The 19015-nt window shown below is 56.5% G+C and overlaps 1 protein-coding gene across 1 annotated transcript; it reads right to left on the minus strand.

Moving 5' to 3' along the window:
- Window positions 1-748: 748 nt before the first annotated feature.
- Window positions 749-19013, minus strand: ABCD1 (ATP binding cassette subfamily D member 1). The gene is made up of 10 exons (XM_081043370.1): window positions 17583-19013; window positions 14552-14732; window positions 9118-9260; window positions 8866-9034; window positions 8200-8294; window positions 5373-5518; window positions 4876-5021; window positions 2605-2689; window positions 2227-2352; window positions 749-2037 (listed from the first exon to the last, which is right to left on the minus strand). Exons 1-10 carry the CDS (start codon window positions 18489-18491, stop codon window positions 1830-1832), a joined length of 2208 nt encoding a protein of 735 aa, XP_080899496.1. The 5' UTR covers window positions 18492-19013; the 3' UTR covers window positions 749-1829.
- Window positions 19014-19015: the final 2 nt, after the last annotated feature.

Consider the following 19015-nt stretch of genomic DNA (forward strand, 5'->3'; position numbering starts at 1 on the left):
TCTGTCTCTGTGGACTTGTGTACTCTGGGCATTTCATGTGAATGGACTCATACCATACGTGTCTTTTGTAACTGGCTTTTTCACTCAGCATCACGTTTTTGCAATTCATCCATGTTACAGGATGGGTCAGAACTTCATTCTTTTTAGAGAGATGTGCCTCCCTCCAAACAGCCGGCTTTAAGCATGGCTCCATGTGGTTTCCATTGTGCTAAGAATTCTACAGTCCTTTCTCCTTGCCTCCCAAATAAGCCCAGGCTCCTTAGCATGGCCCCGGTCCCTCCTTCCCCCTGCACTTAGCATTAATATCCTGCATCTTGCTCCCGATTCACCCCTGGGCCTTCGCACAAGTGTTCCCTCCTCTTAGAAGGTCTAGAACCACTTCTTCCCCACTGCCCCTTGCCAGGCCAGGTCAGGACCCTTCTGCCTGTGTGCCCCCCACCAGCCCATTTTGCAGCTCACTGTTTTCCCCACACTATCTCTCCAGAAGCTTCTCATACAGGGACCAGGCATCGGTCTCCGCCCCCCACCCCAGCATCAGATCCAGGCTTGATCCAGAGTCCTATTTGGGCTCAGCCAATATTTCTGAGAGGTTGCGAGGTCCACGTTCCCACCGCCATGTCAGCCAGAGAATGTGCTGAGCTGTCTTCAGGTGGGGGGTGTGGGCCGAGATTCTTCTTCCCGACACCTGACCAAGCCCCCTGCAGCCCCTCCTCCAAACCACGCCAGATAGAGGCCAGGAGGCAGGAATGCACTTTCCACGGAAGGTTTTTACTGAGGGACTGAGGGAGGCTCCCCGGCCCGAAGGCTGAGGGACCCCCTCCAAAAGGCACACAGCGGCAGCAGCGGGGTCTCCCTCTAGGGCAGGGGCTGGCTTTGCAGAGACAGTTTCCCCAGCTGACCCCTCTTTGGCACTGAGCTGGGAACAGCGGTGCCCGTACTCCCGGCGGCACCAGTATCCATCTCCCCCTCTGGCTGGCCTGGGCCCCCCGGGTGGCAGCTGGCAGTGTAGGCTGGTGGAGCCACAGGCTGGCTGGGGCTGGCTCAGAGGCTGGGCCACCTGTGGAAGGACCACAGCCTGGGCTGCCTCCCCTGCTAGCATGGTGCTCACATTGGCAACCGAGAAGGCTACACACAGGAAGCCAATAAATTAGCGTGTAGGGACCGACGGGGGTAGGGCCTACATTCTTATTATCGCTTGCTAAGAAATGCTGTGCAATTCTTTCTCCCGAGGGCTCTTCGGCACGACTGGCAGGGAGAAGGGGCACAGACAAGGGACCCTGTCTGGCCATGGGTCCCTTTTGGCCGTTTCTATGGCAGGAAGGGCATCCCGTGGGATGGGAGCCTTGGTGGCCACTTGGGTGGTGGCAATAGAGGGATGGACCATAAGGTCTCCAAGGGCCTGAAAAGGACGAAATAAGGGGGACTTCGGTCTCAGGAGGGCAGTGCCTCGGCAGAAGCTCGGCACAGACTGGCTGGCAGTGTGAGCTGGGGCTCACCTCCTACCCCTCTCCCCCTCCCCAAAGAAAAGAAAGGACGCAGTTACCCTGCCCAGAAGGTCAGTTATGGTGGGGCAGGGTTGGTGCGGGCAGCAGGGTAGGACTTTCCATGTCTACTTGCCTGAGGGCAGGGGCATGGGGGTTGGGCACAATGGTTTCACTGGCAGTCTTCTAGGCAGGGCAGGCCAGCGGCTGGGAGGAGGGAAAGGCATGCAGCAGGGTGGGCCTGTGGTGGGGCTGGGTGCGAGTGGGTGGGCAGGTGCTGCTGTTTCCTTCATATGATCCGAGGGCTCGGGGAGGGGCAGGCTGAGGGCCCAGCGCCACGGCCCTCTGTCAGGTGGCAGCACCCTGGAGGACCCTGGGGCCTTGGCCCAGGATCTGGCAGAGCTCCTGGAGACGCCGCTGCACCTTGGGAATGCCTGCCAGCTGCTGCTCAAGCCGCTGCTTCTCCTCAGTCAGGCTCAGGCGGGTGGCCGGGTCCAGCTTCTCGAACTTCCAGCCGCCCTCCCCATCGAACTGCAGCAAGTGCGTGTGGTACTTCCTGGGTCAGGAGAGGGGTGGGATGGAGGTGCAGAGGCTGTTCAGCAGGAGATGCTCGCTGGGCCTACTGGGGCCCTCTATGCCTCAATGGCAGCACCATCCCCCCCCCCAACTGCAAAACCATGCGGGTGACGAATGTGAGAAGGGAGCTCCCTTCCCTCAACTCCAGGCAGGAAGGGAGGGTACCTACCACAGGGAGGGCCGGTGGGTGATGGAAAGCAGAGCGATGCCTGCATCCTTCGCCGCCTGGAAGATTTTGCCTTCCACATCGATGCTCACGGCACTGGTACATTCATCCAGGAGGGCGTACTTGGGCCTTGGGGGTGGGTACCGAGTGGATAAGGTGGGCTGTGGACCCTCCATTGCTGATGCTCTGGCCTAATCCCAGCCCCCTCCCACTTTGTGGCATAATCCCTGCTGAAGCCTGGGACGGGGCCTTCTAATGGTGCTGCCTTCCCCCTAAGGAGGCCCCAGGGAGCATGCGTGCTGAGCTGCCTTTGTCTCTGCTGCTGGCTTGGAGAGCACCCAGTACTCGAGGGAGCCCTAGTACCCTGGACAGCCCACTCACTTGTGATAGAACATGCGGGCCATGCCGATTCTCTGCTTCTCGCCCCCCGACAGAACGTCCTTCCAGTCACATACGGCCTCCCAACCTGGGCAGGGGACAAAGGGACTCTGTTCACCTCAACAAGGGCCCAAGCCCAGGCTCGCTGGGGGTGGTGGGCATGCTGGGAGGGGCTGGGAGACGAGTGACAGTGGAAGGTGGCAGCACATTTGACTCCGGAGAAGGCCAACCGCTGGATACATGTGCTCTGGGTACTTGTCTGTCTGTAGGTGATACTTCAATAGTCAAAAGAAGTTGGGACTAGAATCGTGTCCCCTCCAAAAGAAGATATATGGGAGTCCTAACCCCCAGGACCTCAGAAGATGACTGCATTTGGAGAAAAGGTCTTCACAGAGGCAATCAAGTTAAAGTGAGTCACTAGGGTGGGCCCTGATCCAATATTATAGGTGTCCTTATAAAACGGGAAAATCTGGACACAAAGATACGCATAGAGGAAAGGTAATATGAAGAGACAGAGGGAGAAGATGGCTGTCTACGAGTCAAGGAGAGAGGCCTGGAATAGATTCTCCCCCAGAACCCTCAGAAGGAGCCAACCCTGCCCACACCTGATCTTGGAGTGCTAGCCCCCAGAGCTCGGGGCTAATCCATTTCTGTTGTTTAAGCCCCCCAGTCTGTTATGGCAGCCGCAGAGAACTCATACAGGACCTAACAGGGTGCCAATGAAGAGCCAGCCCCAGGATGGCTGGAATGGTCTCTGCAGAAGACTTCTCACCCTTAGGCACTCGGATCTTTGTGTCCCTGTTTGGTGCCAGCACCTTAGCAAGGCTCTGGAAGCTGTCAGAATGAGCAGGTATGTGGGTGATTCATCAGAAATGGCTCCTCGCCTCCTACAGCTACTCTGCCTTCCCATTGGACTAGAAGTTTTGGTAGGGCACATGGTACGCACAAAAAAGACTACATTCCCTAGCTTGTCTTGAGGTGGTGTGACTATGTGACTGAATTCTGGCCAATGGGGTATATGTGTACGTGTTACACACGTGGCAGCTTCTGGAACTTTCTTTAAAATCAGACAGCATGTACCCTTTGCCCCTTCTCCCTACTTCCTCCGTCCTATGGGCTGGGGTGTGATGTCATGGTCGGAACAACCATCTTGGACCATGAGGTAACTCTGGGAACAGAGGCTGAACAGAGCAGAGCGCCCCCAACCTCCTCAGGACTTTTATGTCACAGTAAGATAAAGCTGTGTGACTTGAGCCACTGCGGGGGCGGGGGGGGGGGGGTTCTGTTATAGCTGAACTCAGTGCTAATAGGTTGTGATGGTCTGCCTCAGGAGTGCCCTGGAGGACAGGAGGAGGGGTACACTCCCAGCCGGAGGGTGGCTGGAGCAAAAGAGGTCTGGCTCATCCAGGGGGAAGCTGAGGATGAAACTTCAGCGTGACCATGGCAACCACAACTTCACCACCTGTAGCCCCCTTTCTGCACAGGCCACAACACCTGGGAAGCATCTGCAGGAGTGATTTCCACACTGCTGGCGCTGAGGGGAGGGACTGGTACCTATCCGCTTCTACAGGTGGAGAGAGCCCAAGAGATGTGGTCTTTGCTCAAGGTCAAGCTGCCCCTAAGTGGCAGAGGCCGGAAGCAGAACCCTGCTGCTCAGATTTCACTAAGACAATCAGCTCAGCCCCGCCCTGGGTTCCACCCTCTCCTCCTCACCTCCAGGCCCAAAGAGCATTCGCAGACAAACCAGGTAAGCCCCTGACCAATGCCTTCTCTGACTACCAGCCTGTCCCCACCTCGTCTCCTTCCCAGGGGACAGCACCTCCCAGGCTCAAGCCAGAAACCCCAGTGTCCTCTCCGCACCTTTGCTCCTACCTCCCACACCCCAAGCCCTGGGTGCTCGCTCCTCCCTGGCTGCCCAGTGCACACCACGCCCATGATCTGTTCTCTTGCTGAAATTCCAAACTGACCTGTCACTTCCCTGCTTAAAGCCTTCCAAGGGCTTCCTTTCCTGGCAGAGCCTTCCCTGCCCCCAGCCCCGCTGGATGCCCCCGCGTGCGTGCCCGGCCTCTCTTCCCTTGCACGCAGACCACCTGGGCCACCCGCTTCCTGTCAGTCCTCCCTGTTAGGCCGGGCTGGGGCTCTCTCGGGGCACCTAGCACTTTGGTCTTCTGGATGTAGGGGGCCGAGAGGGAGGCAGGGGCTGGGGTGGCAGCAGGTTCCCGGATGGATGGCTCACTCTTTCGCGCTGAGAGGTGAGATGCCCCCGCCCCCTACCTCCTTCCCGCTGCAGGATGTGGTTCAGGTGCACGATGTCCAGAATGGCTTCCAGGTGCTCCTCTGAATAGCCCTTTCTTTGCATGTCCTCCACGGAGTCCGGGTAGATGACCTGGTCGCGCAAGGAGCCGACGGACATGTAGGGCCTGTGGAAAAGCGGCATGTCCACCGAGGGAAGGCCGGGCCCTGCCGGTGCCCTGTGCCTGTGGGCTCTGGGCTCCGCCGTGGGCTCGGGCTGCTGGAAGCGGGGCTGACTCGAAGCCCACAGACCCCCCCACAAAGTGCTCCATAGTGTCACACCCTCCTACGCACACCAGACTCACACATACCCTGCACCCAGAGCGCACATGCACACACATTCCTGTGATCACAGGAATGCACGTGAGCACACGCACACACACACACATGCTCTGCCATCTCCTGGGTGTCAGGTTCCACAGGTCGGAAGGAGCAGAGCTGCGGGCCCTGGCTCCCTCCCTTTCCCCTGCATCGCTCACCTCTGAGGGATGTAGAACATGCGCTGGGGCGGGGGCTTATAGAGCACGCCACCATATGTGGGCCAGAGCCCGCCAAGGATCCGGAACAGAGAACTCTTGCCGCAGCCGTTGGGACCCGTGATGAGCAGGTGCATACCCTCTTCCACCTGTGGAGGCAGTGCCGTAGTATCCAGGGTGGCATGGACCTCCTTCCTCTCACCTGTCTTCCTGACAGCCTCTGACAGCTCCCTGTACCTAAGCGCATGCCGAGGCCACCAGGTAGGCCCTCCCAGTAAAGAAAAGCAGGGCCCAGGCGATGAGGTCCAGCGTCCAGAGCTCTAATTGAATGCCTGTTTTGGGCCCTGGCCTGTCCCCTAAGGCCCCAACACACACCAGAAAGCATGGTGCCAGCAGGAGCAGGGCCTATTCTGCCATAGCCGCATGAATGGGTGTGTGCCCCAGAAAGCCAACGTCACCCTCTACCCCATGCCATCCTGCTTCACTGGGAACCCAAGTGTTTTGGCCTCCCCAGCAGAACCGCTTTCCCTTTAGAAACTGCCCCCGGAAGACGCTTTCTTTAGAGCATCTGTCCTTCATGGCCCTCTCACTGTCCCCACAGTGCTAGGGTGCCACGGAGATGCCAGGGGACCCCCAGACTGTCAAGAGTCTCAGGCTCCCTAATAGCCTATCACACGATGCCCACTGGCTGATGGAAAAAGGCCAGCCAAGCTGGGGGTGGGGCTGAGGGCAGGATGGGTCAGAGGGCAGGGAGACTGCTGTCCTTGGCTGCCTACTGGCCTCCACCATCCTTGGAAGATCTATAAGTGGGGCCCTTGCGAAGCCATCCCTGCCTTGCCTCGGTCAGTGTTAGGAGCTGAACTGTGTTCCCCCAAATTCACGTGTTAGACTCCTAACCCCCAGGACCTCAGAATGTGATCTTATTTGGAAATAGTCTTTGCAGATGTAATCATTATACTTCAGTTTAGATGAGGTCATCCTGGAGTGGGGTGACCCCTAATCCAATGTGACTCACGTTCTTATAAAAAGGGGACATTTGGACACAGAGCCACGTACACAGGGAGAATGCCATGTGAAGACAGAGGCTGAGATGGGCATGAAGCCAAGGAACACCAATGATGGCTAGCAACCAGCAGAAGCTGGGATGGCCTGGAATGCACTCTCCCTCACTGCCCTCAGGCGACACCCTGGTCTGGACTTCTGGCCCCCAGAACTGGAAGAGACTCCATTTCCATTGTTTGAGGCCTTCGATTTGTGGTCCTTTGTTAGACTATAAATTCCCTTGGGCCGGGCCTGGGCCTCCCTCCATCCAGATGCGTGAGGGCTCCCCTGGCATCGGGCTCTGGGAGAGCTGCCTCAGCCCTCAGCCAGCGTCATGGCTGCCTCCCTCATCTTCTCCCCTGCGTCTCTCCTGCCGTCTTTCTCACCTCACCACCCGGCCTATCATGGCCAGGAACTGCTCGCCTTCCCCAACATCTCCCAGCCTCAGAGCTCAGCTCCACCACCAGCTCCACCAGGCCAGAGCTTTGCCTTAGACCACGCCCTGCTCGTCCACCTGTCACCCCGCTCCAAGCCTGGCCTTGCTTCCTACCCAGCTGAGCCCCTGCTCACCAGGGCCTCGGGCTCTTTGCCTACTTGGGATTCCACCCGGCCTGCCTGGAAACCATTCACCTTGGATAAACCAGCCATCGACGGCTCCCCCTACACCCCAAGAGTAACCACTGCTGGGGGCAAAAGGGATCACCCCACTGTCGTGTGCTGTAATGACACGTTCCCAGCCTCCAAATGGCTCTCAGGGCCCCTCTCAGCAGATCAAGGAAAGGAGCCCCAGGCATTGCCCCCCACATTTACTGCTTCCATTTACTCCCTGCCCGGTCATGGCTCCTGTTGACCCATGCCTTAGCTAGGTACACATGGCCCCTTCAGGCCGTGGCCCCAAGGCCCCTCAGCTCCTCACTCCTGCCACTCCACTGCCTTTTCTCCGCCTGCCCTCTGTGGGAGGCCTTCTTCATCATGATGTGCACCTGCCTGAAGGCTCCTGGGTGAAGCTTCATCTACTCTCTGCTCTCCGTAGGGATGGTGACCACCCTTCCCATGGTCCCTGCTGGACCCTGGGCAGCTATCTAACTGGGGACCTTTGTAACACTTTAGGGCCTCCCAGAGTGGGGCTTCCCAGAGAGCAGAGGACACCTAGATTTCCCTCTGGTTTCCAGTGCCCAGCCTGGAGCTCAGAGAATAGTGGTTCAATGAATAAATGAATGAATGAATGACTCCCTCTCACTTCCCCTGCCCCCCACACGTCTCTCATTTACTCCATCACTCCCGAACCCTATCCAAAGCCCTGGTTGGGGACACAGGTGACTGGTGGATGTTTGTCAGCCACCAAGGCTTCCTTTCCACACACATACACACTGGGGGCTTCTTGAAGCAGAAGGGCGGGACCCCAAGCCCAGGTCAGTGGAGGACAATCTCTTTTACTACAGTTCGAGTTGCACCAGAGTCCCCAAGTCCTGGGCTTCTGGGGGATTGGGGCGGGGTGGGGGTGTGGCTGGTGATGATAGGGCCAGGAACCCTCGCGTGACTCTTGGCCAATCCTGGTCATTGCAAGTCTCTTTTATCAGCTCTGTCTCCATTGCCCCACAACTAACAGTCAAAGACACGTTGGTCTTTCACTTTGACCTTAGCCCGCCTGCCACGTAGATATGGGGACAATGGCCATTGACAACACTGGCAGGCTGGCCAGGCTAGATGCCAAGAGCTGCGGTGTGCAGATGCTGACGGCCAGGCCGCGGGCCCCAAGGCTCAGCCCAGCCCAGCCCGCTCAACCTACCCTGATGTTGAGGCTGGCCACCACCACCTCTCCGGTGGGTGTGATGATGGGGATATTGTCACAAACAATCCCCTGCTCCACGTCTATCACTCGGCCTGGGGACAGAACACAAGGAAGGGAGACTCGCCCTTTGCACGTGAGCCACCCCAACAGCGTGCTGGTGTGTGCTTCAAGGCCCCTTGGGGGTAGGTGGCTCTTCCCTCCACCAGACCACCCCCGCCCCGGTGCCTGGGGCTGTGCTTTGGGCAGGGGAGGCTCAAGCCACTTCTCGGGCCTCTGGAACCTGAGGTATAGAGACCCCTCCTGCTCTGCAGCCCTCCCTTCCTGGCACCATCTTAACGGCAGTTCAAACACTACAGCCCCTCTTCCACAGCAAGGCCCCTGCTGTGGCCTTGAACTTTCTCTTACCGCCCACATGGGCGAGCGATCCCCCTCCCCTCAGGGACCCTGTCTTCCTTTTTTTGCAAAGAGAAATCCCGACCAGGGTACCTGGAAGGAACTGGCCAGCAGTGACTGCTCTGGGAAGGAAAGTGGTGGGAGCTACGACTCACCCAGGAACCCCTCCTTGGGGCACAGCTCAAAGATCCTGCCCTCCCGGGGCCCTGGGAGGTGCCTGCCGTGGTAGGATAGGGATGAGTGGGACCTCTGTTGGGGGGACGCCCTTACCTCGGATCTGCAGTGGCCCCTCCACACGGACACCAGGCCTGACCACGGCCCCGGACCCTGCCTGAGCGTCCTCCGGCTCCCCGGGCCTCTTGAAACGGCTGTGCTGGACATCTTCAAACACCTGGAACATCTCATGTACCCGGGCTGTGTAGCCGGCCAGCTCTGTCACCTGCGGGGAGGGTGGCTCTGGCTCAGCCCCTGCCAGCTGCGGGGGATGGGGGGGCAGGGCAGGGCGGACGTGGTGGGGAGTACCTCTTTGTAGGATGATATGATCCGCTCAATGGCATCCGCAGCTGCTGTGAGGAGGTTCCGGGCGATGGTGAAGGCTTCCGTGCGCTCACTCACCAGCTCCTCCTCCTTCATCTCCAAGGCTGCCTTCTTGACAGCCTCTGAATCTGTGGAGCACAGTGGAGGGGAGGGGCAGGGACAGTGAGAAGTCAAAACTGACCCACTGGGAGCAACACAAGCTTCTGCAGCAAATGGTGCTGGGACATAGTTATCCACCTGCAAAAGAATGGCCGCTATCTCACACCACACACCAAAACGAACTCAAAGGGGAGTACTGGCCTGCACATAAGAGCAAGACTACAAAACTCTTACGAGAAAGTAGGGATAAATCTCTGTGACTTGGGATTAGGTGTGGCTCCTCAAATGAGATACCAAAAAGCACAAGCAACAAAAGAAGACAGATAAATGAGCTCCATCAAATTGAAAAACTCTCAGACACCAAAGGAAACCATCAAGAAAGCGAAAAGACAGCTTACAGACAGCCTGGGAGAAAATATCCACAAATCATATGTCTGATAAGGGTCTAGTATTCAGAATATATGAAGAACTTTTTCAATTCAACAACAAAGAGACAAACAACCCAATCAACAGTGGGCAAAAGAGCTGAACAGACATTTCTATTGTATATCTAAGACATATACACATGGCCAATAAGCTCATGAGAAGATAGTCAACATCACTAGTCATCAGGGAAATGCAAATCAAAATTTATCACTTCATAACCACTAGGAGGGCTATAATTAAAAAGAGATAAGAAATATTGGTGAGAAAGTGGAGGAATTGGCTCCCTTATACAGTGCTGGTGGGAACATAAAATGGTGCAGCTGCTGTGGAAAACAGTTTGGCAGTTTCTCAAAAAGTTAAACATAGAATTACCATATGACCCAGCAATTGCACTCCCAGGTATCTATCCAGGAGAAACGAAAATATGTCTATACAGAAACTTGCACAAAACGATCACAGCACCATTATTCATAACAGCCCCAAAGTGGAAACAACCCAAATGTCCATCAATAGATGAATAGATAAAGAAATTGTGGTGCATTTATACAATGGAATATGATTCAGCCATTAAAAGGAGTGAAGCACTGATTCATCCTACAACGTGGATGAAACTTGAAAACGTCCTCATGGGTGAAAGAAGCCAGTCCCAAAGGGCCACATATTGTGTGATTCCATTCATATGAGGTGTCCGCAAGATGCAAGTCCATAGTGACGAAAAGATTAGTGGGTACCAGGGGCTGGGGGGGCAGGGAGTGACTGCTAATGGTTCCAGGCTTTCCTTTTGGGGTGATAACGATGGTCTGGACTTAAATGCTGATGATAGAAGCACAACTTTGTGAATATATTAAAAACCACTGAATTGAATAATTTAAAAGGCTGAATTGTAGGGTATGTTAACTATATCTCAATAACACGGATAAAAAAAATGAGCCACTAGGCACTTGGCTTTCTTTCTTGGCACACCCAGCTCTTTCCCCCTTAGACTGCCCCAGCCCTGTATCCTGAACTGTCCATAGCAGCCCCTCCGGGGCCACACCTGCACCTCTTCCTCTAACTAACACCCAGAGCTGTTGCACCCCTGAGCCCCTCAAGCATGACTATCCCCTTTCGAACCTCCATTACTACTCCTATTTGTCCCTCGCTTCCCCCTGTGGCCTCCATGAGAATGGCCACCCTCGATGCCCTTACTTCTCCCCAGAGCCTGCTCCTGTCTTGACTTGCTTTGCTGTCTCAGTCTAGACCCCATGATCACTCAGCTTCACTGTCTCTTGTCAATGGCCTTCACACCCCTGACCTTAGGAACCCCCAGAGAGGCAGGTCTTTTGTACAAGGAATGTTCTGGAAATGGCGATGAGGAGCAATGGGAATGCTGACTCTGAGGGTACGGGGTGTGGGTGGGTGAGCTGCACCCATTGGGGGTACCCAGGGAAAGCTGGGGCTCCTGAGGCAGAAGTGGGCATATGTTGATTGGAGGGAGGAGCTTCAGGGATATGGCGGCAGGGGTGGGGCAGGAAGGGGCAGGAAGTCGGCTCAGGGCAGATGGTCCTCCAGAGCAGCTCGGCTGCAGCATGAGGTGGAAAGGGGGTGTGATGGTTGGCCAGAGCTCTTTGCATCCCCTTCTGGGGTCTGGCCCAGGTATTCAGGGAACTGGGGGAGAGGGGGGTGTTAATCCTCACAGTCTAAGGTCCTGGGCTTTCCTTCCCACTGTGCCCCCAGGAACACAGCCCCCCACAGACAGATGGACACAAGCCCCCCTACCAGGATGGGGAAAGGGTATGTAGGTGCCTGGGGCATCCTGGCAACAGCTGGCACCTTCCTGGAGCCAGAACAAACTACCCTGGGGCAGCTAAGACCAGGGCTTTAGAGCAGGACACCAAGCAGCTGTTCATGGCAAGGCCACCCCTCCGCTGGGTACTCCAGCTTTGCTGGTCAGCAGGCCAGAAGGGCAAAGCCATATTCCCTAGTTGATAAATGTCTGTGTCCTCCCACCGGCCCCCAGTGGTCTCAGCCTCCTTGCAACACCGGAAGCAGGAACAAAACATACAAAAATCCCTGCCCGCAATGAGCTCCCAGCCTAAAGGGGGCAGAGAAACTATAAACCAGATAGATAGGTGGAATAGATAGGGTGTCCAGTGCTTGGGAAAGCAGGGAGGCAGGGAAGGGGAAGAGAGAGTCTGGGTGATAGGCAGGGTAGGCCTCACCTAGAGGGTTCCTGTGAGCAAAACTCTGATAGAAGGAGGGCGGGACCTCAGAGGGGAGAGCGTTCCTGAGAGGGAGCAGCATGTGCAAAGGCCCTGAGGCAGAAGCCTACCAGGTGTTTTGAGGAAACAACAAGGAGGCCAGTAAGATGGAAGTGGAGTGAGCAAGAGAGACAGGAACATTTCACGTTTTTACATATCTAAGTGTCATGAGGCTGGGGACAGGAGTTCCTGCTTCTTTAACCGCTCATGAAGCCTGGACCAGTACAGGCTCCAAAAAGCCCCAGGCCTTCAGAAGAGAGACAGGCCTTGGGGACTAAATAGGCCGAGCTATGCCCAGTGCCAGGTGCAGAGGAACGTGGCTGCAGGCGCTTCCTCACAGAAACCATGGGTCCATCCCCAGGCTTGGGAGCTGACACCTGCTGACTGAGTCTGGCAGCTGCGCCTAAATCAGGACCATCCTTTATGGATGGGCACCAGAGGAAAGTAACCAACCCCCTCTAATTCGATCCTTCCTCTTGGGGGTCACCCAGAGAGGGACAGACAGCTGAGGGTACAGAAGCCCCAAGGTAGAGCCGCCAATAGGGAATCAGAGAGACTTCTGGTTCCGAAACAAGTCAGGCTCTCTCTATAAATAACTGAAAAGCCTCTTACTATCAAACTGCATAAAATAGAACGCCTTTGAAAGCAGAGCTGTGCTCGTAGGAAAGCAAGGCAAAGTCCCAGGAGCCCACAGAGAAGCCAGCAGTCAGGTGCGCCAGTGAAATCCCCAGAGATGAGAAGACAGGTCGTGTAGCCAGAGCTCTAGGTTCAGGGAACAAAGGTCTCCTCTAAGAATTAGTAATTATGTGTCTGAGGTTCAAATGAATACTACCACCCAGCTCAGGAACCCCTCCTCCCCAAGCTGAGACGTTAACATGAAAATGGCTTCCAAATGGTTAATTACTAGGGAGCTTGGCCAAAACAAAAGCCAATATACACTGGGGAATTGCACCCTCCGGTTAGGCCACTCAGGGTTCCCAGAAGTCTGGTTGCAAAACCCATAAGGAAAAAAATCTACCACGAGTGAAGCTGGCTTAGACACCCAAGAATTCAGATAACCCAATAGCTGGCTAGACTGTGGAATAAGTATGATTAATACGACACACAGCATAAAAAGAGCAGTCAAAAAGGTGAGAAAATCAAACACTTGCTAAAACAGTTTGAAGCTTCTATTTGAAAAAAAAAATTCTATTTGAAAGAGAATCAAATAGAACTTGACAGAAATAGTCACTGAAATAAAAAAAATTAAATTAGACTCAGCTGAAGAGAAAACTGATCAATGTGTAAGCAGCAAGATCTGCAGGAATCTCCCAGGATTCAGCACGTTATCATGCTAGATGGGAAATAGGAGAGTTGAAGAGCCACAGAGGAGAGAGTGAGAAGTCCAGCACATGTCTAGCAGGAGTTCCAGAAGCAAGGAGTAAAACAAGAGTGAAGCAATATTTGAAAAGATGACAGCTGAGAATTTTCCAGAACAATTGAAAAAAAATCTTAGTATTCAAAGGCCATACAACGAGTTTCAAGCAGGATAAACAGAAACCCACAGGTTAACACTTCGAAGCAAAACTGCAGACTACCAGAGAAAGAAGTCTAAAAGTAACCAGAGAGATAACGCAGGCTGCTGAGGGGAGTTAAGCTGATAACAGATTTTTCCAGCAGAGACAATGGAATATTGTCACTGGGCTGAGAGCAAATAACTGCCTGCCTGGACTCCCACACCCAGCTAATCTTTAGTTTGGGGAAAAAGGATAAAATAAAGACATTTTCAGACAACAACATAATTGTGAAGTGCCCATGATGACGAAAGCCTTGCAAAAAGAACTTCTGAAAGATGTTACCCGGACAAAGCTAACTGGGCTGCGAGAAAGGACACCAGAGAAAGGTGAGCAGAGAAATCGGTAAACACGGGGTTGCATTGAAACACGCATTCACTCGATAGAGCAATAGCCAAGTATAAAAACACGGCAAAGCAAAATTGACACTGGGCTACGTCAAACTCATCAATGGGGGATGGTCCTGGAGTTCAAGAGTTCTAAGGGTCAGAGGGAGGCGGAGCCATCGATGAATCTAGAGACACTAACCTTTGAAAGGGCAATCATGAAAAGACTGCAAATAGAATGAATGTGTTGCAAACCAGTAGAGGAACAAAATGAGAATCCTGACCATCCAAATGCTAGAGTAACAGGTAGAACAGGCTTCCCAATCCCCCCAGGCCTTAGGGCAGAGGTCTCGAGCCTCTGCAACATGCCAGAGCTGTTTGAGGCATGGGGAAGCCAAGACCCATGGATGAAGGGGCTCGCTCAAGGTACGTCCCCATCCTCCCACCTCTGAGTCACAGTGGGGCCGAGGACAGGCACAGGTGTGCAAGGTACACACGCCTGGTGAGGGACATGCAGTATGTCTGAGTTGCAGCCCCTGGGCTCAGCTGAGCAGTACCAAGGAGTGTGAGATGCTGTAAAGAGGAGAGTCATGCACGGTGGAAGGCAACAAGGGATAGCATGACGTCGGGTGATCTCCAGGAAGCCAGCTAGGCCTCAGAGCCTGGGCAGTGGAAGGGGCAGACAGCCTGGCTAAGCAGTGGGCCCTCCTGAACCTCCCAGGCAACTGGTCCAGGACAGGCCCCGCCCCCGCCCCCTGGGTGTGCTGACTCTTACCTGTCTCTGAGTAGCCGGTGGCGGTGATTATGGGGACAGCCACCATGAGTAGGCCCGAGGCACTCCACACGTACTTCATGAGAAACTGCTCCAGCATGACATACCACAGGCGCTCCAGCAGGATGAGGTTGATCTGGGAAGCCAGGGCCTTGTAGGAACGCTGCAGCAGGGCCAGCTCCACCTGCCAGTGAGGGGTGACAGAGAGAGCTCAGAGGTCTCGCGATAACTACTATGGAGGTGACAGCAAGAGCCCCCAAGCGCCACGTGCGCGTGCACACACACACAGACACACACACACACCATGCCATCTGATGGCCACGCCATTTGATGGCCACACCAAGGTTATGCCTGGGCTACATTTATAGTGGACAGGTCTCCAACTTGGAGGAGGGTGGTACAGGATTGTCTGAAATCATGGCAGTGGGGTACAGCAGTGTTGAAGGAGGGACTCACCCCTCACCTGCCAAGGCCCATTCCTGTCCCCTCTTTCCACGACCTCTCCGATTGGGATGCTTACCATGCCCCTTTCTTTGCCCTGGGCAGCTTCTGGACATGGGCCAAGGGCAGTCACCTTGCCCGTTTCTTTGGGCAACTGCTGGGGGACTAACCTGAACTCAGCAAAGGGCAGTACAGGAAAGCAAAAGGCAGTACTTCATTTTGAAGAACTTGGTTCAACAGTCTACTTTGGCCTACTTAGGCCCCACCTCCCCCTACCTTCCCAAGGTTCCTCTGGGTGAGAAACTTCTGCTTTCTCCCACTGAAACCTGGAGTGCATGCTCCCGAACCAGCCCCGCAGGCCTTGCCCCCTTATGGACAGACCTGCCCTTGAGCCCTCCCTGCCCTTCCCCTTCGTGCACTGGCCACCATCTGCTAACTCAGGATGGGCACAGGCCTGAAGAAGAGAAAGCAGGAAAGGGAGTAGGACAGAAAGAGGCTTTCCCATGGCAGTAGCATCCAGACAGGCAGAGGGGCTGGAGGTGTCTGAAAGTGGTCCCAGCAAGGTGGCCATTGGATCATAGATTTCTTGGCTCAGTACAGGAGCGCGTATCCCAGCTCTGCCTTCCCAGCCCTGACTGACAACAGCTGCCCAGCCAAGTGCTTTCATACCCGACTCTGCATTTGATTCTCATCACCTGCCACTGCACCTGTATTCTCATGTCCATTCTCCAACAGGACACAACAGAACCCAAAGAGACAAGGTGATCCACCTAAGCTCACACCACCTGAAGGTAGAAGTAGTGTGGAATGTGGGCCACACTGGCAGAAGAACCAGCTTCTTGTAAATGCCTTGACTTATCAAAAAAGGTTTACCTTGCTTTCAAGCCAACAAGACGTTGTATGTATGTATATGTGTGTGTGCATGTGCCTAAATAACCCTCCTCATTGAAATCTCAGTAAGAACAGAATCCTCTGCTGTCTGCCTGCCAGCTGGCCAATCACCTCTGCCCTGACCTGTTGGTCTGAGCATGGGCCAGCGTCCATGGGTATGTCAACCAGTGGGACTGGCGTGAGCCACATGCCTGCACACCAAGGGCCACCAACCCACCCATGGGGGCCCGTCACCTCACGCTGCTTTCTAGCACTTTGGCCAAGGCCTAAAAACACATGGATGCACACTGGGGTCCCCCTTACCCCCCGCCAGCAAATCCTCCTGGCAAACATGCTACTTCCTGAAGCTAGCCCACAGGAAGTCCTTCAGAGAGCCAGTGATCTCTCTTCTGCTCTCATTATACAGGCCCTCCACATGGCATGGTTCTGCCTCAAGCCCGATCCCGTGTTCCTGAAGTCAGCACGCCTCCTGTGAGCACCCTGACAATCCTGACTCGTGCTGGAAGCTGGCAGGAGTGCCAGCTGGGGCAGACAATGTAGCTGCGGGTAATGTGCCAAGCGCCTCACCCAAGGCCACGGCTGCCTGCCAAGGCCCTGCGGCCCGGCGTGCGCGAGAGAACGAGAGGGGGTTGTGGCTGCAGACCAGGCACTTTTGCTCCTAATCTGGAGCCCGATGCGCAGCCAGTGAGACAAGGTCCGGGGGCAAGAGGCCACCTGATCCAGTGAGGACATACAGGCCTTCAGGAGGTGGATGCCGTTGCGCCCCTCCCCCAGAAGCACTGGGAACCGAAACCAGAGTTGCAGGGAGCAGGGCCGAAGGCAGCTGCAACCCCAGGCACGAGGAAGGGGAGGGGCTGGGGCGAGATAAAGGGAGCATTGGCCTGGAGTAACCTTTCCCAGCACCAGGCTCTCGGCCCTGCCTGGCCCCGGCCTCAGCCCGGGCCCGCTGGGTAGCCAAGCCCGGGGATCCAGGCGGAAGGGCGGCCACGCCGGGGGCAGGGTGGCCACTGGGCGGGCAGGAAGTGCGTCCCGCCGCAGTGGCGGCCGGGCCCAGCATCCCTGGCTCGGGGCCTCCGGGAGGCAGCTGAGCCGGCAGCCAGGCTGGCCCCGCGGGCTCAGGCAGGGGAGCCATTGACCTGGAGCGCCAAGTGCTACCACTGCTGTGGCCACCGCGCTGGGTGCTGCTCGTTAACCTTCGCTTGGGCTGAGTCATGCCCATAATGCCTGTCTGCCTGGCCGGCCAGCTCGGCTGGACGCAGGTCTTCAAAGGGCCTGGGGGCCCAGGAGGGACCGAGCAGCAGGCAACGTCCCACTGTCCCTGCTCCTAGACAGCAGGAGCCTCCTCCCAACTGGCTGCAGGAATGGGGCGAGCCAGGAGCTCTAGCATCGCAAACCACTAGGATCTGCAACTGCAAGGCCAGGACAACGTCACCGAGGAGGAAAGGAAGCAGAAGTGGCCTGGGGTATATAGGCAGCTAGCCCAGGGCAGTCCCCACCCAGTCTTCCTGCTTCTTCATTTCTGTGCCCAAGTCTGGGCTGCCCAAGGCCCTGGCCACCCCCAGGGTCCCTCTCCCATGGCCTGCCCACACCTCTGGCTTCAACACCAGCTAGCCCTGGGCTTTCTCTGCCATTCACCACTGCCTACTCCCAGGCTTCCCAGCCACATGCTTTCCTCCATGCTCAGCACCCCAACCTGCCCCACCTCGTGACCCCCATAGAAGGCGATCTCCTCCGAATTGGCCACCACTCGAGAGTGCATGTAGCGCAGCTCCCCCTTCCGCCGCGCCTCCTCTGCCACCAGCTCCCCAAACTTGGGTGAGAAGGCTCGCAGCACGTTAGCTGTAAGGAACACCACGAGACCAGCAATGGCTGAGGGCCAGGCCGTGCCAGCCCCACGGGAACGGGCCGTTTGAAGAAGGGTGTAGGCGGTCACGGCCACATCCAGGAGCGGCTTGGTCAGGTTGGAGTAGAGGTGGGCCACCGAGGCAGCAAAGGCCACCACATCTTCTGTCAGGGACTGGTCAGGGTTGCGGAGCCGCCCGTCCATGTTGCTGACTCTATAGTAGGTCTGCTGGGAGAAGTAGAGGCTGTAGGCATGGGCCACTAGACGGCTGCGGAAAGACAGCGCCAGCTGGCCCTCCAGGTAGCGGATGGCACTGTTGATGAAGGTGGCTGGGAGGGCGATGAGGATCCATTGCAGGAGCTGCCAGCCAAAGGCCTGAGGGTCCTTTCGTACGATGCAGCGGGCCAGCCGTCCATCCAGGCGGGCCACATATACTGACAGGAAAGTCCGGCTCACCAGGGCAGCCGAATGCAGCGCCAGCAGCCCGGTCTCCCGGCACAGGATCCTGGGGAAGAGCAGCCTCAGGAGCCACAAGAGTCGCTGCAAGAACACCCGGTTCACACCGGCCTTGGCTGCTGCGGCCACTGTGGCCCCGGAGGCCTCCTGTGTGGACTCCCGTGCAGGCACCTGAGAGGCCCTGGCTGGAGCCAGGCACTGCCGCACCAGGGGGTAGATTTTGTGGGCTCCATAGGCTGTGAGGGCCAGGACCACAGCTGTGCGCTTCAGCGTGGTCACCCGCGAAGCCCGGGGGGTGGAGAGCACCGGCATGTCACCTGGGCTGGACGCACGGGGCTGGGACTGGTGCCTGAGCCAGCAGTCCAGGCAGGTGGCTAGAAGAGTTGTTGCTCTGACCTCGGCTCGTTATCTAGGCAACTGGAAGCCTTGCAGTGGTCCCTGAGACTGTAGCTCTAGGCCACTGGGGCGCCCCTGGTGCTCAGATCCCTCCAGGGTCGCGGCCTCTTCGGGCAGACGAGGTGGAGGAACTTGTCAGTCTCCTAGCCCCTAGGGTCAGAGCCTCGAGAGGGCTCGGGCAGAGAGGGCGTCTCTTCCTCTCCACCTCCTCCTCCTCCTCCTCCTCCCCTGGTGGCGCCCCTCCCCGGGGCACCAGGCGCGTCCGTCCTCTCCGAAGCCTGGCTGAAGCGACAGTGATTCCGCCACCCGCCCAGAATCCCCACCCACCCACCCCTCCCCAGGGCCGAGTCGGGGGCAGGGGAGGAGGCGGAGGAGGGGCGGGAGGCGGAGCTCCGGTGCAAGGCTTCCCACCCCGTTCTTGCCCCACGGTCGGGCCCCGC

This window comes from Rhinolophus hipposideros (assembly GCF_964194185.1).
Source record: "Rhinolophus hipposideros genome assembly, chromosome: X".
In the NCBI taxonomy this organism is placed as follows: Eukaryota; Metazoa; Chordata; class Mammalia; order Chiroptera; family Rhinolophidae; genus Rhinolophus; species Rhinolophus hipposideros.

Bases quoted from the DNA above. Each gene is read 5' to 3' on its own strand.
- ABCD1 (XM_081043370.1), bottom strand. From the start codon at position 18,491: ATGCCGGTGCTCTCCACCCCCCGGGCTTCGCGGGTGACCACGCTGAAG. The intron at 9,261-14,551 runs GTAAGAGTCAGC...TGTGCTCCACAG, and splicing joins CACCGGCTACTCAGAGACAG to ATTCAGAGGCTGTCAAGAAG. The intron at 9,035-9,117 runs GTACTCCCCACC...CCCTCCCCGCAG, and splicing joins TCATATCATCCTACAAAGAG to GTGACAGAGCTGGCCGGCTA.